Source organism: Falco naumanni, chromosome 3 (assembly GCF_017639655.2).
Source record: "Falco naumanni isolate bFalNau1 chromosome 3, bFalNau1.pat, whole genome shotgun sequence".
Lineage (NCBI taxonomy): Eukaryota > Metazoa > Chordata > Aves > Falconiformes > Falconidae > Falco > Falco naumanni.
In genome coordinates, this window is record NC_054056.1 from 9,182,902 (window position 1) to 9,209,747 (window position 26,846).

The following is a 26,846-nucleotide window of genomic DNA, read 5'->3' on the forward strand; positions in this document are numbered from 1 at the left end:
GCTGCTGCCGCGGGGAAGCGGGCGGAGGGGCGACGGGAGGGCACCGCGCCTGTCCCTCCTGTCCCTCCTGTATTCTGCCCTCCCCGCCTCCCCGCGCACGCCCCGCTCCCCGTGCCGCCCCCGCACCTGTCGTAACGGTCGCCGCCGCCGCCGGGCCTCTGGCTGCGGGGGCCCGGACGCCCGGGCGGCAGCACCGGCCCTGTGAGGCGGCGGCGGCCTCTGGGCTGCGCGCCGCGCTCCCCCCGTCCGCGGGCGGCCCTGGGCGCGGGAGAGGGAGTCAAGGGCCGCTGCCCGGCGGCGGCGCCTCACGGCCGGCTGGCGAGGGGGACGCAGGCCGCCCCCCTGAGCGGCCCCGGGCGCAGCCTCGCCTCCCGGGGTGCGGGTCCTGCCTGCCCCGCGCGGCGGCGGGGGCCGGTGCGGGCCGCCCCTCCGCAGCCACTCTTGCCGGGGTGCTGGCAGGCCGGGCGCGGGCTGCAGGCGCGCTTCCATCCTGGGGGTCAGTCTGGAGCTCAGTAAAGCTCTTGAGCGTGGGGGGGGGCAGTGCAGCCAGAGGGCAGGGGGCAGCCGGATTTCGAGGTGAGGTGGAGTACCAGTTATAAATGTTTCTGCCTCGCCACTGCGAGGGGGGAAGGTCCTCGAAGCAGCAGCGTGAAAGGGTAAAGCAATGGTGGATGTAGTGAAAGCGTTGTCAAAAACTGAACGGGGAGCGTAAAAGAGAAATGTAAGTGCTGGCTTGAGTGTGTGCTCAAGACACATACTAAAAGCTTAAAATGTTTTTAAACTGGGAGCTGAAATGAATGGGGGAGCCAAAGGGAAAAATGGAACTATGAGGTAGTTGTATGCAGCATAGGTTTCCCTTCACTGGCCTGCTCACAATCCAGGGTAACTTGTATTTAATTGCAAACTCCACCTAGCTCAAGTTTAGGGATCTCCTGGCAGCTCTCTCACCTTACCTGTATCTCGACAGACTCCCAAGCAGGAGTTTTATAAAATCCTTTAGGTGGGCACAGAGGGCCATCCTGCAGTCTGCAGGAGATGAAAGGCCTGGCTGTTTCAGCAAGAGGTTAGAAAACAGCAAAGTCTGCCACTGACACGCTTTGGTATGCTATCATTCAAATCTGCCCGCATTTGACTAGATCACTGTGAATCTCCCTGTTGAACCTTTTATTCTGGACTGAGGGGGCTGAGTTTGTAGGGAATGTTGTTGAACAAAACTGAAATAGAAATCAATTCCATAAAATTCATACTCTTGACTAACCAGCACAGATCTCCTCCTAGGTTATGAAAGGCCAAGTTACCAAACTCACACTCAGCTTGCTGGGCAGTTGTGCCTCAGCCATGTGCTTTCATCAGCCATAGTTTGAGGTGCAGGCATTACAGTCCATTCCTCATGCTTTCAGAATGAGGAAACCTGAAACAACCTGCAACTGATCCATAAGCCGCTTGAGCAGTCAGTCTGCAAGGCAGTTGACTAGAGGTTTCTGAGAAAGAAATCAGGTTAATTGGCAAATGTGGTTGCCTGAGAAACATTGAAGTTCTCTTGAGTTCAGATATAGTATCCTCCCATTGCCCCCCCTCCCCCTTTTTTTTTAACATTTATTTAGTGTAGCTTTACCTCAAAAGAAGGTTTGATGTTTGGAAAGTTAAAAGTCTTGTGTGTAGCCAGAGCATCCCCTGGGTTTAAAAATTAGGGACATGAGGAAAGTCACTCTGTCACTGTCTCCATAGTGAAAAATGGGAGCAGTAACTCTTACCTTGTGTGTAATGTGGAGAGTTTTCCAGGTATTGTCTGTAAAGAACGTAGTGGAGTTAATGCTTGTGATTTTTAACATAATCCAAGTTAATGCTTGGAGTTAATTTCTAGATCAGGAGGAATCTGAGATAAGGCAGAATACCCAGGCCACAAAGTTAATTTTTCACCACAGAGAGACTATTTTGTGTCAGCTCTGATGAGGCGGGAGGTGGTCTGAAGCCACTGTGGGTGAAAATGGTCAATTAACTGTTTCTCTGCTGGATTCTGTCATGTTGTATGTAGACATGTTGGATTCTCCGGCAACAGCAAAATGGTTGCACCCCTTTTGGCTCCTGGCCTGTCATGACTTCATTAGTGGCAGAGTTTGTTTAAAGGGCAGCTCTGGGGGTCTGCCTTTAGTGCTCAAGTTCAGCTAAAGGGTGACCACACAAACATCTACCCCCTCTACTCACGCATCCAGAGCAGTCCTTCTTCTGTATTAACTTTCCTCCTTCTGCACGTTGTGTGCTTGTGTGGAGACAGGTCGTTCTGGCTATCGGTGGCTGCTGCTGACAGATACCCCCATCTTCACCCTCTAGTGTGTGTCTTACACTAGTTGCACATTCCTCATCCAGAACTCTAGCTGAGCAGTGTTCATTGCTCTCAAATTCTGTTGGCTTGGATGGGATTTGAGAGCAACTTGCAGCTTTGGCTGGAACAAAGGGGTGTAGTAATTGAAGAATATATAGCACAGTAGATAATTCTTAAGGGGACAATTTTGGAATAAAACAAAACAATTAAAGTATCTTTATTAGTTTAGCAGAATGTAAATGACACCTTTCTTAGGCAGCCATTGCAGTTTTGGTGCTGTATCAATGCGTGTAAAAGGTTGTCCCCATTGCACACTAAAAGTTTAGAGAATTTTACAGAATATTTACAGTCTACCACTGATGATGTTTTTTATTGCCAATCATTCACCGTAAGGCTGTGAGTGGTAGCACTGCCTTGCTTAACATGTTAATGTTTGGGCCCTATCATGTTTTCGATTAGAAATCTAGTCAGTTTAGATTCTGAGAAGGGAGTATCAGATATCTTTTGGCTTATTATCTTTTTTTCTTTGTTTAATTTTCTCATTCTTTTGAATTAATATATTGCCCTAAGGATTGTGGGGAGGAGGGAGTGCTGCAGCTCAAATGAAATCATTTACATAGATAGAATTGTATTCTAAGGGCAATGAACATTTCTACCAGAGATTTTGAAATACTTGGTTTTGTTTAGAAGTTATGTTCCTTGGTACCATGAGCAAGGTCTATATTAAAAAATAAACGGAAGAAAAGATCTCACTCTTTGTTACTGTTCCTTATAGTAAAAGAAAGGGAAGAGCAAGGTGATGGAATAGCCTGTGAACAGAATAACGGATTTTTGATTTTTCTTGGCTTTCGGTATTTCTTTGATGCTGAATACTTTGGCAGTGTATTTGGTGAGTCTTCTTGGCTCAGCCAGCCAGCAGCAACCCAGCCCTCCAGCATTCCGTTTAACTGTAAATCCCAGTAGTGTGAGAGATTGAAATTCTTTAACGTTAATTGGCAGTAGTGTTGTTAGTTTAAATAAATATGTCTAAATTTTTTGAAGCTGCTTAGTTTGGGACACAAAATGATACCTAATTATCTGTACGATTACGTGCAGAAGCTGAGAATTCTGTAGCCTGGAGGTTGGTATGTAGCTGGTCTGCGTGAGTCATAAAAGGCTTGAAACTGTTAAAGGCAATGGCTGAATTGGACTTGGTACCAAAATGGCAGCACCGCCATTGAGGTGGGATAAGCAGAATGGGTTCTGTATGTGGGATTCTTTTATTTGTTTCATAACACTGGAAGGGTTACTATGCTAAAAACAGACTACATCTAAGTTTAATGTAAGAGACTGAGAAGGGAGAGATGATAAGGTGAACAGAATGCATTTTTGTTCCAATATCATCTGTACTTGGTGATGTTCTTATATGTGGTTTAGTGGGGAAACAGGCAGAGTACTAAAGTCTGAATCTTACTTTTCTTTCTAAAGCTTCATTATGCCCACTTTGGATTGTAGTCTGCCACCTAGCTGTGTTTTTTCATGTAAGGAGTTAAAGCAAATTTCAAAGATGCTGAAAGATGCCTGATTTGTTGCTCCAGAGACTTAATTCCCTAGTTGCATTGTTAGTCAATATATAGGGAAATTCCTCCCCTCACTTGCCTGAGCTCTTGCCTGTTAAGCCACTGGATTCTCTGCCTTGAAGGATGATTTTTATGTTGAAGATAAATGGTCTCTGGACTGTGATGCCCATTGTTTTCCTTAAATACAGGCTGTTGAACAGCTGTTGTGAGGAAAGGATGCAATCAATCTTCCTTGACTTGTCTTGGAGCTAACATGTTCTAAAGGGTTACTGTCCCGTACCCTATAAAGACTAGTTCTTTTGCTGTTACAGTGTGCTTTGTACTTGGAAATCTTGCTGGAAGGAAAATGCAGATCTCATGTAAAATGTTGGCATCTTTGGACAATGCAGTCGAAGCACCATAAATTATCCAACTCATATATCATCTACAAAAATGTCAGAATTTTTGCGTATTTGTCTTCAGGACAAAGACTCTCTTACCTGACAATATAACACATGTTTTCTTGCAGTGACCTAGGCTGCTTTTCAAATCTTTCATCGGTCATTTTCCCGGGTTGGACAAATTCTGTGTGGAGTCTGTGTGGAGTGACAGTCCGTACATACTAGTGCAGCTCCTTAGGGCAAGAACATACAAGCCCTAGTACTTAGGATGCTCTGGGAATTTTCTGAGGTGAATTCTGTGGTGGTTTCTTTCTTTCTTTGTGCCTTTGTGACTTTTTACTGTTTGCACCATGCTTCTGTAGTTTTTCTCTTTGCAAAGTCAGCTTAAGTAGTTAAAATGCTGTGAATATTCCTTGAAACATGCTACAGAACAGCGAAATACATATATTCTTAGAAAACTCAATACTTAACACAAGTGGCTTGATGGTACAATTCCATGGAAATAGTAGTTAACAGCTATAGGTACTTTTTTGAAGTTCTCAACAGGAGTTTTATCTGTGCTGTTCTTGTCTGCCTCTTCTAAGCCATTCTGACCCTGTGCTAACTGAATCTGATGAGAATCTTTTCTTTGACTTCAGCGTGCTATGAATCGGGCCCCAGTATTTTAGAGTACTAGCTGTAGTAAGATACCTGTGTTAGTCCTGGGATTTGACTAAAGAAATAGAGATATGCACCAAATAAGTTTATCCACAACCTAAACAAGTTCAGTTAACTTATTAATAAATCAAGCAAGCCATATTCTTGTGTTGATTCTTACATGTTTTCCATATTTTTGGAGGAGTGGGTGGATCTTGAGATTGCTCTTATTTTTCCTTCATCCAGCTATAAAGGATTTGAAAGCAGATAAACTATGTGTATAAACATGGGAAGCCAGTGACAAGGCTGAAGAGAGAAGTGCCCTTTTCTTGGTATGACATAGTGTTGTCCCCACTACAGACCAACTGGGCAGTGTGGCTTCCAGTATGGTGTTGAAGCTGATATTTGCAGTGGTTATGTCAGGTGAATTCTTAGTGGCTGGAATTTTTGCGTATATAAATATTGGAGTTACAAAAATGGTGGTGACTGGACGGGAAGAGGCTGGGGGCCTCTCTGGAGAGTCACTGCCTGGGTGTGAGATCGGCCGGGCCTGGCGGTGCTGCTGCTGCTGCCTGGAGGCAGTCCGGTTGCAGTATATTTGAGTTTCTGGCACCCTCTTGTGGTGAATACTTACTCGTAGCTATATTTTTTTGCTTGCATATTTTGTAGATGCGGGGAAAAAAATGTCTTGAGGTACTTCGAGGGTGTGGTATGTTGCATAGAAGTGTTTAATAGAATTGGAGAATGAAAAGTCACTTAGGGACCTTGATGCTATCTATCACTTGGGAGTTTTATCTTTCCCTATACTCAGTGAATAAGATCCTTTTTCTCTAGCTGAGCCTTAAAACTTGTCTTCATTACTAATAAAACTGCATATTTTTTTTTTTACCGTTGAGGTAACCAGTATGTGTCACCTCTGCTAAGATAAAAAAACCATGCAGTGAAGGCAATATGGTTTAGACCATCTTTACATCTTGTGACTCCCATTTGAAAGTAGCTGGTTGACCAAGATAAGTTTATTGTATGGTAACACTTAGGTGTCTCTACCTTGGGAGAGCTGATACATGCTAGTTACACAGAAATCAGACTGCTGTTTTTTGGTGGTGAAGGAAGCCCAGAGAGTAATTCTGTAAAACACGGGACTATGCTAAAGTGTTATGCCTGTTCTTGATGAGTGAATATGAGCAAAACTTCAGGTGAGCCTGGAGAGTGGTAGCTCCTGAATTTTTAAGTCCAGTCCAACCTTTGGCTTGCTGTCCTGCTTGAAACAAACAGTTGCTTTCCTCCCATGTACCACCCTTTCCTAGTGTGCAAGGTGAGGTGTTCAGCATCTGCCCTTCAACTATGTCTCTTCATTATGTGTAGGAAACAAGGATGGTTACTGGTATTAAGTCATAGTTGTTTGGAAATCTTTAGAAGAATAGTGCAGAAGACAAAGGGTGCTTTACTGGATCACGGAAGTGGGAGAAACTGGGTGTCAAATTAGGTTTAGTCCTTCTAGAGAGGAAAAAGTGAACCATGGAATCGGAGTGAGGTACTTTTGCATCTACATCAATAGCAGTACTTTGGGCTTCTGCAGCATTTCTTCCCTTTAGTATTGCACAATTCCTTGCAGATGTCGAGGACTCATCATGTCCCTTTGAGACCAGTAAATTATTATCATTTCATGCATGATGAAAATGTCCTGTCTTATACCATGCAATGTGACAAGGGTTGCAACCAAGAGTTTAGCAGAGGGACTCCCAGTTTCATGCCCTGTTGGTTCACTATGCCAGGTATTTCAGAATTTGAGTTGGGGTGAACATTTCTTTCATGACATCTCTCACAGTAGTCTCTCTGGCTCTTAACTGCTGGCTACCTAAAGCAAGTTCTGAGGATTCTATGGATTCTGTTGTTTTAAATGGGAACTGCTGGAACTAATTTTTTTTTCTGTGATTCTAACCTTTTTTGTCTTCAGTCCATCACAGAATTGCTGCCGATAGCAGAAGTATGTCTGCCAAATCCTAAGTATTTCTAGTTGTGTCCATCGGGTGGCAATGTAACCTCACTCTTCTTTTCATTTTACAGGCTGGCTCCTGCCCTGCCACTGAAAATGCAGCATCTCGGGAGCCACTGGTAAGTTCTTCAAGAAGCAGCATATAATTTCTTGCTGATAATATAACATACATGAGTTGTTCTCTTTGTGGCATCATTTTGCATCCATTGTCTTGGTTTTCTAAGGAGCTCATGCTTGGTGAAAAAGGTGTAAACTACCTTATGTTGCCCTGCTGTTGACCTCTGAATTCTGACCTGTAGCTGTAACCTCCTGTATTTCTGGGGTTGGACATAGGTCATCTAGGCCACTGAGCTGTCCTTGAGCATGGACTGCCTATCCTAAGTATGTGCAATGTATGCTCTTGATCAGTGCTTATTTAGTAGTCTGAAGAAAGACCTGTGCAGCATAATTTAAACTGAGATTCTTAGTGCTATTGTCTAATAAAAAAACCCCTCTGCTGCTCAAAGACCTCATCCAAGTTGTCTTTTTGTTCAGATGCACTCAGAGTGAGCTTAGAAGTGTCTGGCAGCTGGCAGTGCATGTGATCCAATGTTTTCACTCTAGAACCATTTTGGAAAGAGCTCTGGGAATTTTTGCATCTGAAGATAACTAAGAGAACCCTGTTCTGTTTTCTTTTTTATGGTGACACAGAGCAGGAAGTTAGCTACCACTCTCTGGAGCTGCAGTATGGGTTTGGGTGGGTTTTTTTTACAACCTTCTTTGTCTTGTTTTCCTCCCTCTTCAGCCATCAATAACTCAGTCAAAACCTTTCCAAAATTCTTAGGCCATGTTTATTGTCCTAAACATATAAATCTACTTTAATTTCTTCTCTGGCTTTCATTCAGTGGTCATAGTGAATACAAGTGTTTGCAGCGAGAAGACTCAATTTTAGTCATTATAGACTCAAACTGTCTTTATATTGCATTTGTGATTCTAATGGGCACTGTATCATGCAAGGTGCTAATACTTTCCATAATGGTGTGGCACTGACCGCATTGAAGTATTTTTACCTTGTAACTCTTATCTGGAGAACCCAAGAGATGATTTTTAAAGGAGAGAGATGTGAGTAAGGACTGTGACCTGGGAAGGGTCAGTAAAATGTTTCTAATGAAGGGGCTGTGCCTGAATTCTGTTAAGCTCTGAAGTGAAAAACTCTCTAGTGTAGTAATGCTGTGCCATCCCTTAATTGCATGGACATCTGTACATGAGATTACCTGAAGTTGTTACTGATGCCGTGTGCTTTGTAATGGATTAGGTAGTTTAGTTTTTGGGAGGTTGGTGTGTGTTCCCCCCCCCTGCCCTGGAATGTCATAGCAGGCAGCAGATTATGCTGTCAACAGTTTGTTCTCTTTCTCAAGGCAGATTCTAACATTACCTTTGACTTAATTAATTTCTTACTGTATAAGCGACTGAAGAGTTGCTTAGAGGAAGCACATAGCGGTTGTGTGTCTTTCTTTATAGGTGTGTATTCCTACCACATAAAAATATTTATACACTTACATAAACTTTACTCTCACAATGGTGTGTCTAGCACGTGAGCTAATTAGAGATCTTTGAAAGGTGGAGGTTTTCTCCTTTTATTTTCATTAATTGCTTTTTGGGTTTTTTTTATATTAAACTCTCACAGTCTTTGTCACGTTTGTTGAGGAGTCATTATTGCTTCCAGCTGAGTGTCTGTAGAAGTCTTATTAAATGAGCAGTTTAGTTCTGTGAGCCAGATGACCTAACTTCCACCACACTGCTATGGCTTCTCTGTAGCTAGGATCATGCATACTGCCTTCTAATATATGCAGTATCTCGGTCCATAAAGCAGACTTGTTGGCACATGGTGCCATGCCATAAAAAAGTTTACGGAAACACCAGAACAAACTGTGCCATGAATCCAGCAAATGGCTCTCTGTGGGAAAGCCATGTGCTCAGGCATATCGTTGGTGACTTCAAATCTGGTGTTAAATAGTTGAAGACTTAGAGAATCCAGAGGAGGGAGAAGAGACTGTCATGACCAAATTCTTCTCTGTGCCGCCTCAACTTTTTTGACTTAATTGGTGACTGAAAGTACTTAATCTTGACAATACTGGGAGACCTGTTTAGAACTTATCAGTGGTGTTACACACACCACTGATATGAGCAAGCCATAGAATTAAAACATCTTGCATTGTATCAGCAGATGTCATTATAGACTCAAACTGTCTTTATATTGCATTTGTGATTCTAATGGGCACTGTATCATGCAAGGTGCTAAATACTTTCTGCTCTTTCTGTATACTCTGTATGCCTTCAGCCTGATGCTTTCAACAGGAATCCAGCAGAAGCAATGGTTTCTAGTTGTCTGCAGAAGGCTTCAGCATGATCATGCCAGATCATGTAGCAGATGCAGTCTGACATCATATTGTGTAATGCATTTTGGGTCTTTAGAGCACACCTTGCTAAGGTTTATGGCCTTACTGAGGCCTTCAGAACAGAGCCGTGCAAGCTCATGTCATACTCCTAATTGCTCTTTCTTCAGCCCACAACCCACTTCTGATGTTTTGAACTACCAAACTGGAGATAAGGGTCTCCACGTCCGTCCCTTGAGTTATCCAGTGTCCTTACAATAAACTGTCCCAACTGAAAAATACTCATTAGTAAGAGGTCATTGAGTTGTAGTACTGTGGAGAGTGAGTTGAAGGGGGATGGGAAAAGCTATAATTTTTGCAGCAGAGAGCGGACACTCATTTCCCTACCTGTCGGTTTTGGCCCATTAAAATTTGCCATCTAGCTCCATAGTGGGAAGTGTAACCTTGTGTTAGCAGAGTGTCAGCATCTCGCTCTGCTGCTGTTTACAGCCACGTTTGTCATCGTCAGTGTGGGATCAGCTTCTCCTTGAGTCCAGCTTATCAGTGAACACTGCTGCATCCCTTTCTGCTTGTATGTGCAGCCACCTCTGATAAGCCTCTGAACACTTGTGGAATTGGAATAGGTTTGTCTTTTTGTAGCCATTCAAAGCAAGGTCCTGGGCTGTGCAAAGGATGTAACTACATAGGACAAAACCGTTTCTGTGAGGTTAAAGCATTAGAAAATCCCCTTTTCTTCTTGAATATTTAGTTCTCTGGTCTAATTTCTCTCTTCAGTGTAATTACGTCATCTTTTTTCTACTCTTTTTAGCTTGTCTCTCTCTAGCAGCATGTTGTAGCTTTTTAACTATACTGTGCTGCTTTTGACATGTTTTCAAGAGCTTGAATATGCTTGCTGTTGCTCCTTGCTTTCTGCCGAATCTGCTGCAGTACAGCTGTGAAGGTTATACATATGAGAGCCTCTTAACATGAGCCTGGGTTGTAGGAAGAACCTAAGGAAGCAGAGCTTACAAGTGAGGCTTTTCCACATGCTGCTTACTCATTTGTTTGTTTCATGCCACAAAACATACTCATTCCCTTGCTGGTGCTTTATATCTGGAAGAAGTACTAGTTGTAAATACGAAAGTACTGGTTGTAAATGTAAAACACTCTCTGGATTTCTCACTAAGTTACAAAATCCCTGGATTGTAGTAAGAGGAACAGGATTATTTAACTTTTCTTTTATTTTTAGCATGTGCCATTTCTTTCTGTTCTTGTAGCAGTTAGCATTGAAATACAGACATTTTATTCCCTTTTTTACAGGCTGTTGAAAGGGACAAAGTGACAGGAATTACTGCTGCCTCTATAGCAGTTAATGTAGTTTGTTGGGATGTGCCAGAGCCCTCATGGCTTTTCCCCTTTGGTAAACTGATTTTCAAATTTTTAAGGGTCATCATAATGATCAGGATACTTTTTAACACCTCTTTTTGTGCAAACATCATAGGGTGCGCTGCAGACATTAATTGTTGTGTTTAGGGAATATATCTGTTTTATCTCCATTTTCTAGAAAAGTTGATTGAGATATACAGGTTAACTTTTTAGACAGGTTCATCCAGCAAGTTGGTGGCATAGATGTGAGACTTGGTCTGTTGGCCTGGGTAATGAGGTAATTTCTTTTTCAGGGGCTTCATACTGCCCCATTTATATCTTTGGAAAAGCCTCTAGCCTTGCACGTGTACATTTTTAGAACTGATTATTGTATACTGCTACTTCTTCAGTTCATCCTTTTTCTGGTTTTGACTACTTTCCTGATAATCAAGGAATAATGAAAAAAAATGAGAGCAATTAAGAGACTTGACATTTCTATATCCATTGCATATCCACCAGCACGAAGTCACATCAGTCGGTATGTCTGTGCTGAGCACATTTGGTGTTTGCATCTGCCTTTGCTTTCCTGAGCCATCAGTTGAGATCTCAAATAGAAGCCATGACTGGGGCTTGGTTGTGGGCATATTTAGTTCCTCTACATCTTTTGTATTTAGTTGCTAGGTTTCCTTGGAAGTAAACCAGTTACATTTAGGATATGTGTTTATAATGGTTGAAACTATTGAAACTGAAACTGGACAGTTACTTCCCCTTTTCTCTGCTGCCTGGATTTGGGTGCTTGGCATTCAGTGACAGACAATAGAATTATTAGATCCTCTCTGTTCTGTTGCCTCCTTTTAAACCTCATCTGTTGTGTTAAGCTTCCTCTTATGTAGACTGTGGTTAAAGAGAATTTAATTTAGGCTTCTGAGGAAGGAGCTTTGCAATTGAGATTTTAAGTTTGACAACTTTTTTTTAGCTCTAACTGGTGTAATTAGAAGTTGATGGAGCCTAACACTAACAACATGGTTGTCTTTAACTACGTCAACAAAACCCTGAGTGGGAATGAGCAAAGGTTACAGAACTACGTCATAAGATTTGAGAGAGCTTCTTGGGGCTAATGTTACTTTGAGAGCACTCAGAATCCAGTTTTTATTAACAAGTCTTTGGACACATGAGAGCCCGTGTCCCTCTTCTTAGGAAGTAGTAGGCACACTTTCTGCCCTATCAAACCTTACAGAGAATGAGATATGTCGGAATTTTTAGAAGATTCTCATTTGCCTCAAATTGTTGTTTGAAATGAAGACAAGAACAGTATTTTCACTGAAAAATTCATACTTTGTGTTCTGGAACACATTCTTATGCAAGAGGCACCATGTAGTATCCTTATCCTTTCTTTTAAAGTTCAGAAGTCCTAGTCTAGATCTGTAGAAAAATGTCTTTTTTTCTTTCATAAGGACTTTTGTTTCCAGAAATTATGTGATGGACTGGAGTGTACTGGATGGACACTCCCCATTACACTTTTGTTTTCCATTTTTCCCCCCTATATTGTTTAAGACAAGATTTCTACCTGTTTACTGTACAAATTTTCTGTCTGTCAGAATGGTGGCCTACACTGAATGATTCTCTAAAAGTACATCTATCCAGAGGGGATTTCCAGACAGCCAGAGTCAGTAGGCAACTAACTTACAGCCCCCAGCGAAACATTAGTCAGGATAATTTACCACTGTCAGCAGGCGAGAAAGAGGCTATCAGCTCTGTGCCCTCCCATATAGGCAGTAACCCTAGCGGGTGATAATGCTTCAGCTTGTTTGGGGAGGTCCTGAATGTGTTGCTGTGGATTCTCAGTGCTGGACAATAATTCCATCAGGGTGTGGAGGGCAACTGCTGTGCGGATTTTGGTTTTATTGGGCCATGAACAGGGAGCCAGAGATGAGTGGCTGCCTAGCACAGTATCTTTTGATTTGCTGGAAAGAGAATTCTGTTATTGACTAAGCAGACCTCTTCTTGTGTTTGACCTTCTGATAAGTTTGGGATTATTGGGGTTTTGCTTGGTTTTGTCTCTTACTTCTGTGTGTTCATTGACTTACTTTCTTGTTCATGCAAAATGTACTTGCTTAATCTGTCAATTCCTTTTACTCTGTTGATTTAGACAAGTATGTTAACATGTGCAAAGCACGCAGATATAAATTTACTTAGTGCACGTGGTTAAAGGAGCACTGCCGTGTCAAGTTAAATTGCCCATCTGAGGTCAATGGGAAAGTTTTCTGGGAATTCCTTTAAACCCCAATTTTAAAAGAGGGTGGGATATAACAGTTTGGGCTATAACTTCTGTTGCAGCTTTATATGTTCATGCATGAAAGTTAGAAACTTGTAGTAGCGGGTAGAGACCCTACCAGACTGTACAAAATGTAATAATGGCTTTGCCTGTCCCTAAGAGCTTACAGGTTAAACGACACTTTAGAGCCAGCTTTAACAACTAGGACAGGTACAGTCATTTTCTGTTACTAACAATGTGGTGAGTTAGCAGCTTATAATCTTTTCTGTGCGCTTGTGCATAAGAGAGCTCTGAAAGCCATTTCTACTTGCTTTTCAGACAATGCAATATTATTGGTCAGAAGACTTAAGAAGGTTTTGAAATAGTTGTAACTCTCTAGGTTGTGCTTCACAAAATGTGCAAGGAAATTAGAGTTCTAGGAGTCAGGGTAGAATCTTTTTTAATGTTAGGTATGATTTGCCTTCCAGAGATCCCAGATCTCTCACTGAAGGTAAAATGGAAGCTACAGTGCTTTGTGACTTTGAAAAAAAACGCCGGCACACGTTTAGGAAATACTTTGCTTAATATTTTCCCTTTGAGAGAAATTAATTTTTTTGTTTATGTTTACGTGGTGTTTTGGAGGTCTAAACCTGCTACACCTACAAACAATTTTTCACAGATCATGACTTGCTTTGCTGTCAGCTGGCTGTCCTGTATGGGCTGACAGCCCAGCTCTTTGCCTGTTCAGAAAGATTGAGAGTGCTTTGCTGTGTGCATCCCAGCTGTTGGAGAGGGTCCCTATTAATTTCAGACAGGTGATGGCACACAGCAGAGAGGTGCCTGCACAGTGTGCACGTTGGTAATGATGGGTTATGTGATCAAGGTGACATAATAGTATCATTTCAGCTGCACGTGTGTGGAACATATGCTATGTGCAGAACAACTTATAGAGGGCAGCAATTGCCCACAGTTATTTCTGCTTAGGGAGAGGAGGGGCCAGTTTAAGAACTTTACAGGAATGTCTGCCTTTCTAGTTTCTTCAAGTAACTTTATGCAGGAGACTTGTTCTTCGGAGTGCCTCTTGACTCCACATTATTAAATTCCTAATCTGGAAAGTGTTGCCAGAGATTCTTAATTCCTCTCCTACCTCTGATATCACTGAACAGCTGGACTCCTTTCACCTGTGTCTAGATGTTGACTGTGTTGTTACGGCAATCAAAAAGAGTCTAGTGACATCTAGTAATTCTTACAAGTGATTCTAACTGCCTACATGTGCTAACTTCCTTCACTTCTTGGTTTCCTCCAGGGAGATCATGCTGTAAGAAAAAAATTGCGATGTCTATGACATCTTTGCAGTGCCTCAGAGCAAAGGATATGTTGCGTCTTCATCACATTAGAAGTAAGGTAGCTGGGGCACAAAAGGCAGAATGGCTTATTGAAGAGCTTGAAAGAACTTTCCCCAAATTTGATGGACAGAAATACATCCTTCAGATACTTCCAGTGCCAGCAACTTTAGAGCCAATATTTGCCAAACTAGGAGGTTGAGAGTTGGTATAATTCTTGGATTTGGAGTTCCTAACCAGTTTACCTGGGGAAGAGACTTGCCCCGCTTTTCACGTTTCTTTGTATTTCTCCCTGTGTCACTTACACTGCAAATCCTTCTGAACATCTTAATTGCTGGTTTTTTGTTGTTGTTATTTTGGTTCTGTATGTGTATTTACATAGCTTTTCTCCATGTTATAATTTTACAGACCATGTCCTCTTCCCAGTTGTAATCCCATAACACACCACTACTACTTTGACAATTTTGCATTTCTGGAAAAGCAACAATGGAATTATGCATAGCTTTTTAGTAAAGGGATTTTACAGCCAGAGAGAAGCAAGAGAGAGTGCTTCGTATCATCAGCCACACTCACAATGTGGCACACTTTTTTACATGATCTGTTTTGTCTTTTGATCAGAGCAGGATTTTCTGCTGCTGTCAACTTCCTAGTGTTTTGTCAAGCATGTGAATGGCCTGAATGATAGTATTCCTTGGGATACAATTCTACAGCAGAGTACATCTTGCTGGAGTGGAGTTTCTTTGCTATACAGTGAGAATTTCCTGTATCTTCCTTCCAGCTTGCTTCTCCTGTTTGTTTTGTGTGCCACCCTAAGTGATTCCTTTCCTCCTTAAGCATCTGCACCCTTCAGATGTTTGCAGACAGTTATCACATCATTTCTGCTTTCCCCCACCCCCATCCTGGTCTCTTAGCCAAGCTCTACATATTTAGCTCATTTAATCTTTCCTCATAAGTCAAGCCCGTAATTGACAGCTCTGACACGAAGAGTCACATTGGTTACACATGCTGCCAACAGGATATAAATACTTTCTGTGCAGTGATTGAGAATTACAGTCAAGAGTGAGACGAGCTACACACCCCACCCCCCCACCCCCCCATATTTTTGACACCACCCTTTTCAACATCAGGTTGCTACAATCCCATAAAGATGAACTTGGTTCTCGCTCTAGTGGTCAGCTGCCAAGCACCCAGTATGCTTCAAAGTAGTGGTGTTCAGTGCTCAGTGCAATTCAGTAGTAAAGCCCTATGGGATTTCAGCCTGACCTTAAATTCTTTGAGAGGCGGTGCCCCTCTGCAAGCTTCTCTTGCCAGGCATGCAGGTGCCTCTGGCTGCTGATGGTCCTTCCTTCTGGAAGGCAGGGCTGAGCTCCGTGCAGCCGAGTGTGTTACCTGAAGTGAGTGGGTCTTGCTATGCGCGTGCAAAATGAAAGAGGTGTTGCAGCCAGTACCCCATGCACATATATTTATGCACTGCTGTCAGGAGGCTGTCAGGGATCTACTGTGCAGATACTTTGGCACTGATGTTCTTCACTGTCTCTGCCAAGGGGAAGCTCGGGATGCTATTGATCCAATTGGCATAGATGTGAACAAGTTTGGGGATCTTGCTTATACATGTAGGATCTGCGAAGAGGCTTTTAGTCTTATGCAGAAAGGTATTGCATTGGAGGAAGAGGTAACTCCATACTGCACGTCCATGTGTTGGTACATACAGATCTGTTTCCAGCTAAACATATTTGGAGGTTGCTTTAGATTACTTGTCTCCTCATGTTTGTTGCATTCTCTTGAAGAAGATAGGTGCAGCTAACAGAAGTTGAGAAACTGGTAAATGAATTGTTTAGCTTGTAATGTTGTATTCTGTGAAGCTTCATATGATACAGCTTCCCCAGCGGGGCTAGTTCACAAACATTACATGTATTATTGCAAAGCATGCAACATAAAGAGAGCATTTATGAAAGGGAATATCAGAGGAAACATTATAGCAGAGACCTTTATAGCCTTTCCATTATTATGGTTTAAATCTTGACATGGTCTTTATTTGCAATGACACTGGGACCAGTAAAGAAGTGTTTTTTTTCTATTCCCCTCCCCTCCCCTTTCTTCCATCTCCTTTTCATTCTTTTCTTCCACATCCTGTTCTGAAGCTGTGGTGCAGAGATACAAATCGTTAAACATGCAAGTAGTCAGAGCGCCAGGTTTCAGTTTGTGTGGAATCAGCCCCTTTTGACTCAGAAGTTGGAAACCAGATGACTCACTGTGATGCATGTTTGTTGTTTTTAATAACTGTCATTTTGCAAAATATGGTCAAAGCTTCAAACCATGACTTCTGGAGTAGGGGTGGTGTGTATTTATTTTTAATTTGGGAGGCTATAAGCTGGAATGTGTTTGTAGCTGCAGTCTTCCCTTAAAATCTGAGATAAAATAAATTAAAGCATTGACAATGTGAAAGATTTTAGAGATAAGTTTTTCCTGTTACCTGAGAAAATATTTATTTTCTTGATCAATTACTTGAAAAGGCTCCAGGTGCCAAACATCTGGTGGGATTGTAGGCCCCTGGTTTATGTTTATGTTTTTTAATATATACCCAAAGGGACAGATTTCTTAAAAAGAAAGCAGGCAGATGTTTTTCATTTGTGGAGTTTTAAAGAATAAATGCCGTTCCTGCTTTATCATTCCATTTTCTAACAAAATAGTCATCTATCTCTTTTATAAAAAGCTAGCAAATGTATTATTTTAGCGGCAGAATCCCCTGTCAATAAAATCTCTCGGCAGTATGGAAAATATGAAAATAGCTACACATTTAGTTTTCTAGAGATTTATTACTGCTTGTACAACAGTTTGTAAACTGTAAGCTCAGTATTAAGTGCTTTATGAGTTTTTTGTGTTTTACTTTCTAATTTGCCTCAAGAAGCATTGTTTTACTTAGTTGAAGTTCTACAGGTTTGTTTTGCAGGTCAGTTAGTTTGCAGTGTAAATCTACATCAGTCCATCACAGAAGAACAGATGTACACCAGTGTAAAGTCTACGTATGCAAGATCAGAATTTGACCCTGCATATATAAAAACATTATGTAGTGGCCTTATGACAGAATTCATTGTGGTCATGGATTTTCCTACAGTTCAGTTTTCAGATTTGGATGCTTTATAACCATTTCTATTATGATTTATATTATGGCCTTTTGCAATTACTATTGCAAAATTATGTGCTGGGGTATAGTCCAAGGGAGGTAGACTCCTAGCCTACCTCAGCCTGTTGCTTCTTGTTAGCAAAAAAGAAGGCACTGATGTAAAACAGAGAGTTCAAGTTCAGGTTCTGCTTTTAGACTGAGATGGGGCATCTCTCAAATGGTAAAAGTGACAGGAAAAGCATAGTGCTTTTACTCTGAGGAAGTACAGATGTATGTGCTGGCTACTCCTGGACAGCTGTGGTCTGCCTGATCAGTTATTCTGATCAGGAAAGAAATAGGTTTTGGTCTTTTATTTTTTAAAGTGAATGTAATTCCTTGTGAAAGACAGTGAATTGATGGCTTTGGAGGCTTAAATCATCTCAAAAAATTAAACTGCAAGCTGTAATAGCAGTATTGCAGGATTCCCCATGAGCATGATATGGAAGGGACCCCCCTCATCCCCTGAGAGATGAGAGGAGAATTCAGTCTCTAGGCCATTTGATGCTTGGCTTCTCTCTGAAGCTGCCAAGAAGGATGCCAATTTTTCCATTTAGCTGACTATTGTATAGACCTTAAAAGGGAAGGTTTTAATGCAGTTGGCTGCTATATAGACTGTTAAAGGGAAGTTATTTATTTTAACTGGCTGCTGTATAGATTATTACAAGGGCATTCTTTTAGCTGCAGCTGCTATATTGACTAGTGAATGTGCCGGGCTGTATTGCTAGTAGCTGTCATATTGACTGTTACAGAAAAGATCTGTATTTAAGCCATAACACTGCACTGGGATCTCCCAGGCAGGATATTAATGCTAATTCATCTGCTCACCCCCTGCTGTGAGTGTTATTTGTTTAAATCTGTAGAATCCCACAGCGCATTTATATCCTCGCTAGAGTGAGCTCCGCTCCCTGTAATTATTTAACATTATATGCTGATATAAATTGTAACAGTTAAAGAATGGTAATGAGTAGCAAAAAAACACAAACTTAACCTTAGAAATGGCAGAGTCAGCTCTTAAAACAACAGCCAGCAACTTTCACTGTTCTCTGTCTTTTCCCAAGTCCATATGCACAATATTGTGCATACATTATGTGTGTGCGTGTATGTTCATGCTCGCACTGGCAACTGTGCCAGGCAAGGCTGTAATTATGCAGAATGCACTGTGAAACTTATGCACACACTCTTAATTACATACAGTGCCTACATACAGCAAGTTTTATCTCTCTGCAGTTCAGCTTCTTGATGAGTTGTTCTGATAGGTGATTTGAGTTGGGGCTACCGCACTGAGAGAGGAAACGGAGCCCCTGCTTTCTCCTTGCAGGGAGCGCATGTCTGAAGGTTAAGCTGAAAGCCATCGGGTGTCACTGTTGCTCTGTGTAGGCTCAGCTGGCAGTGGATTTGTCTGGCAGTAAAAACTGGACTTTGAAAGTAGTATTTTTGGCTATAAACATGTAAGCCATTTGCACATAATTTATATATAAAGTGCATGTCCATACAACACCACTTATGCGTGGGTGGAGTGAGCAGAGGTAGTAGATCTATTGTGTGTTAGCTGTTTTTTTTTGCAGTTTCTGTTGCCTATTACAGTGTTCTGGTCCCAAACTGGCATGCAAGGTGGCCAGCTACTGCTGAATAGCTGTTGCATTCTGCTCTAGAAGTGACTGTGGTTCAACAGTGAAAGTGACTTGATCCCTGTAGATAATTTGCCTGTGAACATTAAGCTGTAGGCAAATTTTTGGTTTTATGATGTGCACAACTGTAGTGTAGAAATAAGAAAATTATATTCAGTTTAGGTTTTTGAAGAGCTTTGGCGCTAGTGGGCTTAAAAAGTACTGTAGAAATTTTTTAACTGTAGTGTGCGTGTCAGAGCTCATTGAAAAAACAAGTTTGTGTTAAAACAGCTCATCAATAGCATAAGAAAACTTTCACCAACTTAAAATAGAGATGACAGAGAAAAGCCATGTAAATAGCAAAGAAACTGTATTTTAAAAAGACTTCTTGGTAGTCCATGTCCCTTTTGATTTCAGGTAGGGAGTAGAAGCTGGAGTAAGAGGAGCTGAGCTTGTACTTGATTTGCAGAGTAGCATGATGGTCGCTTGGGCTGCATTGGCAGCATGGACCTGTGCCAGACTTCACCACAATTCATACTGTGTCAGTTTAATAAATGCACTACTTAAATTATGAAATTACAAAAGAAAAAAGAGAATGCACTTATTCAGACTCTTAATACATTAAAAATAAGGCATTAAAACACTGCCTTTTTTTTCCCCTTCCAGAATCAATAATGAACAGGAAGGGTTGTAGACATTAACAGTCATGGACATTCAAGCTCTTATACATAAATTATCTTAGAAAAATGCACGTAAGACTTGAATAATGTAAATACATTAATGCATTTAATAATTTAAACATTAAAGCGCATTCAGGAATTCGTGGCAGAAGCTGTTCTGAGATAAGGAACGGTCCTGGAAGTTGTGTGTCCCAAGATCGATGGCTGGTTTCTCCTTGAGAAAACTCTCTGGGGAAGTCAAGCTGTGCAACTAGAGTGACCGCCTGTCCTGAGAAATCCCAGGACATTAGCCAGCTCTTTCGCTTTTCACCTCCCATTGTCTCTTCACCATATGCATGAACACTACATACAAAACATCTCATGGTCCAGAAAAGGCCAGTGTGCATTTTGCCATTTCTTTTTTGCATGTGTGCTGCAGTTTGTCTAGAAGTTAGTTGAAACAGTTTCAGAGAATGAAAGTGTCTTGGCTAAAGGTAAAACACCATTAGATGCTAAAGAAACTGCCTGCAAGAGGTTCCATGGTACCATGCAGATTAGGAAGATGAACTGTTTGGGCACTGTGTGGACTCCGATCTAGCTGTTGTCCTGGGAGAAAGGAACATGGAGTCTTAAGTACAAATGGTGGAATGGGAATCCTCTTCTTCTAGGGCATCGCATGGACCTGTCATTCAGACTCCATCCTAGCTGGTAAGAGTGTCAGTTGGAGACAGTGAGGCTTGGGGAAATAGTGCTTTCCAGGAATGCTCAGCTTTTTCTTGGAGCCCTAAAAATCACAAGGTTGGCTCTCGTGCACTGGCATGTAAGGGATTTTATTCTGTGCTTGCCTCTGCTTTTTGGATTGAAGCACCTTCAGCACTGCAGTAGCACCTAACTGGCACACCGAGGTCCCTCTCATGCAAGGCTTTTCCTGAGGATTTTGAATTGTGTCATTTTTGCTGGTGGTGTATCAACCCCTCATGACTTTTCTCTGTGGTTCATAGTCTTGCTTTCTTTGCCTCTTCTGCAAGCAGGTGCTTTGGAGGTCATTTGCACCCTACAATCCCACTCACAAAGTGGTATAAGGTATCCTGCTTAGGCCTAAATACTGATGGAACTAATAAAAAAGAGCTTAGTCTGATCCCAAAGGGAGAAGAGTTGGGTTGGTTAATTAAAGGAGCCTGGCACAGGGCACCTAGTAATTATAGGTGCAAGAAGTCTGAATTTGAAGAGGACTGCGCAGCTGGAAAAGGATAGGGAGGCACCCAGAACTCTGCAAGCTGTGGGCAAGAATGCAGCAAAACCAGATCTGGAAATCAGACTCTGGCAGAATTCCTTGGTGAATTCTTATTTATTCCATTTTTTAATGAGGACCTGAATCTCTCCCTATGCATTTATGTTTTTGCATGCACATGCGTATGTACAATTCCAGTTACACCCTATGGCTGGGAGGGTGATTTTATTAAAGACCAGAAGATTGAGAGACAGATGTTTTAAGAGACACAGGCCTTGCCCTATAGTAGTTTGGAATAATTAATGCTGACTGCTGCATTAGTGGTATTACCGATTCTACTGGGTCTTTATCTCAAGCAGCATCTCAACACCCATGAGTCTGTATCACCGTAGGGCAGAGCTTTTGAAGGCAAAGGGGCTGAGGCCACCAGGACCTGCTGGGAAATTGCTTCTAAACTCTTATGTAGGTGTGGGGTGCGGAACAATGCTGTGTCATCATATTGTCCTTACCAATGCAATGTCTCTTTATAGTTAAGTTCCTTAAAGCAGTGTTTCTCGAACTTAGGTTATAACCCCCAAAGGGATGCAAAAGGCTTCAAAGGAAGTCACAAAGTCACTAGCCAGTAAACAGCTTTCTACTTGTAATTGCTTTCAGGAGTTCTGTTCCTCCTAGTTTGAAGAGTTAGCATTTATTTCAGTAACTCTCATTTTCCTGAAGGAACTTGCTGCCATCTCAGCTGAGGAATGTGGGATGAGCCACCACAACAGATGAGTGAGTGCAAAAGGGAGTCAAGTTTGCATGGAGTTTTGAGAAGCAGTGCTTCAGCAAATCTTGTTTCCCAGGGAAAAGCTCTGCAAATGTTGCCCAAAATGGATCTGGTAACTTTACCTGAGGAATGATGAAGACAGTTATTTTGTCCCCAGTGGATTTCTCAGTAGGCCCCATTTGGGGAAGGTAGGACTGTCTGTGCAAAAATGTATCATTTGCTTTAGTGCTTAGATCTAACTAATGAGGCAAGGAGATTGTAGCTCTTGTTCTACCCTTACAGCTGAGGTACTGTACTGGTAGGTGGATCACACTAGCAAATGAAATGCTAGTTCTAGGGGATTCTAGGTCAAAAGGTGAAAAGCACCAGTTTTGTCAAACTACAGAAGATGGTCCACAGAAGAAAATTGCTTTGAGAATTTGATTTGTGTACCAACTGTATGCATATGTGCTCCTTGGCTGTCCTAAGTGTAAAACCCCAACTGTTAACTTGAGACACTAGCCCCACCCCCACCACTTTTTTTTTTTTAGATGTATGTTGCAGTGGACTAGGGGAATGGTTATGGTTGGGTTTTTTTCTCCAGTTCAGGTGACTGTATAGCTTCTGATCACCTGTACAAAGCCAGAGCTGAATGCCCTTAATTTTCCCATCTCAAGCGGGCAGTACCCCTGTGTACCTGGAATAAATTTTGAGCCTCCCACACCTGAAAGGAGAAGCATCGCTGGTGGTAGAAAAGGGGTGTGTCTGTTGCATGTGGGAAGCTCCTGCAGGGGATTTTTCATAATCCAGGGCCTGCTGAGGAGAGGGCTTGAGAGGTGGGATGCTCTGGATGTGGCCTGCAGGGAGAACAGAGGAGCAGGTGGGGATCTCCCTAGGCTCTCATGGCTTAATGGCAACATTTAGCTGGATTTAAGAGGTGTTAGCATTTGTAGTAAATTCTGCTGCTACATCTCGGCCTGCTTTCTGCTTTTCTAGCTTTGTCTCCATGGTAGTATTCCATGCTTTATCCCATTTCACAGCCTGAACTTTTTCCTCTACTTAGAGGATTATGTGGGGCAGAGATGTAAAAAGAAAGGGAATCTTGCCACTACTCCACCTCTTTATAACTCCATGTATATTTATCTGTCTGCTCTCACTGGGGCCAAGCTTTCTGCCTTCCAAAATCCCGCTCTGGAACTGCTGATTCAAGCAGGTAGCAACTTTAGGACTCCTTTTAGAATAAGTGCCTCCTGCATGCTCCCCTGGCACTGGGATTTCCTCTCTGATTTATCATGCTCAGGTCTGCTAATGTCCCTTGACTAAACTGGGCATGGTGTGATGGTGTGAAGGTCATTGTAGATATGCCATATACATTTCCGTAGACATGGTGGGGAGGGTAGGACATGTGAAGCAACATATCCTGCTGGGAAAAGGAGGAAGAAAAGGGTAGTCTGGCTCTTCTTTTCACAGCCTCTTGTGGTGGGATGAAGGTTTTGACAGCCTAATTCAGCATTTAGAGAAAGAACCAAGCAGAAAAATTCCCCCTCACCCACTCCTTGCAGCCCAGCTGTGACAAACTGACAGATAATTAACAAATCAAGACCTCCTATTAGCCTTGTCCCTGATGCATTAAAGCAGCTCCTATGTTGCATGTGTCCTTTAGCAAATGCTTGTACTTGATGGCTACAGAGTGAGGTAGGTAGATCACTTTAGAAAGGCAAAGGGTTCTCTTAAGATGTCAATGCACAAATATTTCCAGGAACAGATGAAGTTGTTTCTGAAAGAAAATGGTAGACAGTAGGTGGGAGAGCTGTACCGTGGCTGAATGGAAGCTACTCTAATGGTACAGTGTGTGTAAGGAGTATCTCCTGGGAATATAGGACTGAAAGGGATGTATGGAATTATTACTGAGTCCCTGTTGTTTTTACAGAAGAAGACATAAGTTGAAGCAGCAATTTTTTTGACTGGGACTAACCAATCCTGTAAAAATTACATGCCAGGAAATGTGGTTTGTGGTAGAAACAGATCTAAAGTTAAGACCTTAATATTATGTTGACAGTAGTATATTGGTGCCCTGTCCTTTCTGTCCTCAAGTTGAAACTGAATGGATAAGCCCCAAATGAGCTTCCTTCTCTTTGCTTTGGCTCCACTCACTTGGAGAAGAGTGAGGAAGAGTGTCAATATCCTCCTAGTTCAAGATGTTAAATAGGCACGAGCCGTTGGTTCAGCTTAACACATGTTAAAGGAGAGAGAGAGATCTAATTGCATCAAAGCCACTCCTAAGTTCATGTATGTGGAGCCCATCAAGCTGAAAGCATCCAGACAGCATCTGCTGTTATCAAATCACTCTTGAGTCGAGCTAATTAAAATAGAGCTTCATTTTTCTGAACCATTGTTTGGCAGGAATTCGAAACAGGTCTAACCCAATTTCTGTGTGTTTATGAGCCTTTATTATATCAAAAGTACTTTTCTGTAAATGTACAGGGCAGTGTTAAATGAATTGATCCACACTGTATCACTGTAGATGCACTATGGACTTCCTAATGATTTCTCTTCTAGCTTTTTCCAGATATACCCCAGAAAGCTTGCTTTGTCCCTTATCATGTCATCTTCTTTCTCTCTTTTCCTTTCTATCTCACTCTCAAGAAAGTAAATGTCCTTGTATTTCTTTCTTTCATATCCTCCTCCACCACTCTATTGGGATTTTTGTATTATTAAAACATTTACACATTTGCTGCCACATGCAAATGCAGAATAATAAACCAGGACTCTTTATACTCCAGACAGGAGCAGGAGGTCTCTCACCACTGATTCTTACCCAGTACTCATCACTGTTGATTACAGGGGACAGAGAGGAGGGGAATCTAAACATTACTGTGTTGAATCTGTTTGATACAGGATTTTTTTCCCCATAATTTTTTATTTTAAACATTTTACATTTCAGTGTGCGAATTCTAGGTATCACATTCCTCTTTATCATTTGCTACATACCAAGCACAAAAGTTAAAGAGACGAAAAAATTGTTCCCTGAAGACAAGTTGTACTCTTTGGCATCTAAAAGCTAATTCATGAATATTCTCTGCAGAAAGAGAATACCACACATAGGGCCAGTCAGTTCAGAACACATGAGTGTGAATAGCAGCCCAATGAAAGAGTGAAGTCAGGAAATAACTATTTTTCTGGTATCCGGTACAATCCAAGCTGTTCATTCTTAGGTCTTAAATTTATTTCTGAGCAGTGGATTCATATTACAAAAAAAGGAAGTTAAGGGTTAGCATTAGGTAGAAATCCTGACAGTGATCTGTCATGAAATCTCCCTAGGAGGATAGTAAAGACTTTTGGATTTTTAAAAATAGATGGACAAAATACAAAATAAAAAAATCAGTAATATAAATACAAATGTACTTTCTGTATAGTTCAAGGAAGTTTGCTTTTTTTAACTCGGTTATTTGACCTTGGAATGGAATTTAAGTGCATTTTGTTTTGCATTTAATGCAGTTTATTCTGAATGTGTATGTTCAACTCCTGTGTGTAAAGCTTAAGAGCAGCATGCATAAATTGATAGTAGAAGCAAGTGTAACATGTTGCTGGAAGCAAACCAGTGGGTAGGGTTCTATTAGATGTTCCCAAACTTAGGAAGTATTATTGTCTCCTGTTCTGTGATTTTAGAGAGATGAAGAAAATTTTTACTCAGAAGTTTGGTCTTCTGTTCATTGACAGTGACTCTCTCCTGATTTCTCTTTTAATAAATTTTAAGTTAATTTAATGCTGACAAAAAGCAGCCAGGTCACCATATCTGGAAAGATAGAGCAGCGACATTGTACTGCATGCTTTTTCTTTAAGTCTTGTAAGCAGGCCTTACTGCAAGGGGTTCAGCTAATCTCATTATTTATTCAGTTCCCATCTTCTTTTCTGAGACCGTCAAGGTGTACAGCAGGTACTTGACTTTCTAGCAACTGTCTCATCAATATGGTCACTTTCTCAGCCAAGGGACAGGAGGTGATGGCTTTGAGAGAAGAATTTCTGGTAGAGCACAATAATAGAGGTAAATCCAGATACTCTTACGTGCAAAAGTAATTCAGACAACATCTCTGTTCACATCATGGTAAGTACAGAATGAACGTGTCAGATTAAAGTATATCTTCATAGGCTTCTCAGCATTTCCTGCCTATGCAATTGTTGCTGTAGTTGCTACTGGAGAAAGAAGTTTGCCATTCTAGCAAAAAACACTCTTTCTTTTTTGTTTTTTACAACAATAACAAAGGCAGGCGTTTGGTCTAAGGATCCAAAAGCCCAGGAAATGCATCTCTAGGGCTCCTCGTCAATTTGGGACCTAATGAAATATAGAAAATACTCAATAAAAGCACCTTTATTACTTTAAATGTTTAAATGTGGAGTTTTTAGCCATCAGGTTAATGTTTTTGTATCTTTTTTTTATTTGATTGTGAGCACTTTTCCAGGTATCTCTGCCACTTGAGCACTAATTGGATTTCCACAGATAAACGGTGCTAGCTGCAGCCCTTACATCACTGTGTTTTTACTTCATCATTATTTTATTTGTTTTTACTGTAAAGGTTAATAAATCTTGGTATGTTTAGAGTATGAAACAAGGCAGGCAGGCTAAGAACTGCAAATGAAGGGGTGAAGTTTTATATGCTGCTTTCTCAAGTCTGAGGGGTGGAAGGAGAAACACTGTGCCCTTTGTGGTATTTCTGATGGGCTGCTGGGTATGTTAGTCAGCCAAATAGTGATCCATAATCCTTAAGATAAAAAGCGTTGATCTCTCCACTAGTTCTCAGACAGAGCTGTAAGGCATTTGAATTGGGTTACCATTGATTGGAGGTGGGGAGAAGACTGAGTAGCATGGGTCTGCTTAAAAAGAGATATGTGGGTTTTATTTAACTTTATTTAATTTTTTAAAGAAAATTGGAAGCCTTTCAGTGCAAGTGCACCTGAGTTCCCTCTGGATTCTCAAGGAAGTTAATATAGAACTTGCCAATATTTTAGGAAAGAACTAATTGAATGGCAGATTTTAGTCAAGATTTATGCTGCAAATAAATTTCAGTAAGAATTTATCAAGGTCTCACACGTTTGCTGTCTCACCTATTTGTTCCGGAAAGCTTGTGTTTTTCACCATTCTCATGGTTTCCTGGGAAGCTGAGCTTGACTTCCTACCACAGCAGAGGCCACCCTTAGTTTCCAGCCACAAAGGCAGTGTGGAAGCCCTTTTT

The 26,846-nt window shown here is 41.5% G+C and overlaps 1 protein-coding gene across 1 annotated transcript in view; it reads left to right on the forward strand.

The window, feature by feature from the left end:
- The window catches only part of PEX14 (peroxisomal biogenesis factor 14), an 80,329-nt gene that overhangs the window by 647 nt on the left and 52,836 nt on the right, over positions 1-26,846 (forward strand). Inside the window, exon 2 of the mRNA XM_040585457.1 lies at positions 6,966-7,013. Within this exon, the coding sequence (XP_040441391.1) occupies positions 6,966-7,013 (48 nt within the window). The remainder of the gene's footprint in view (positions 1-6,965; positions 7,014-26,846) is intronic.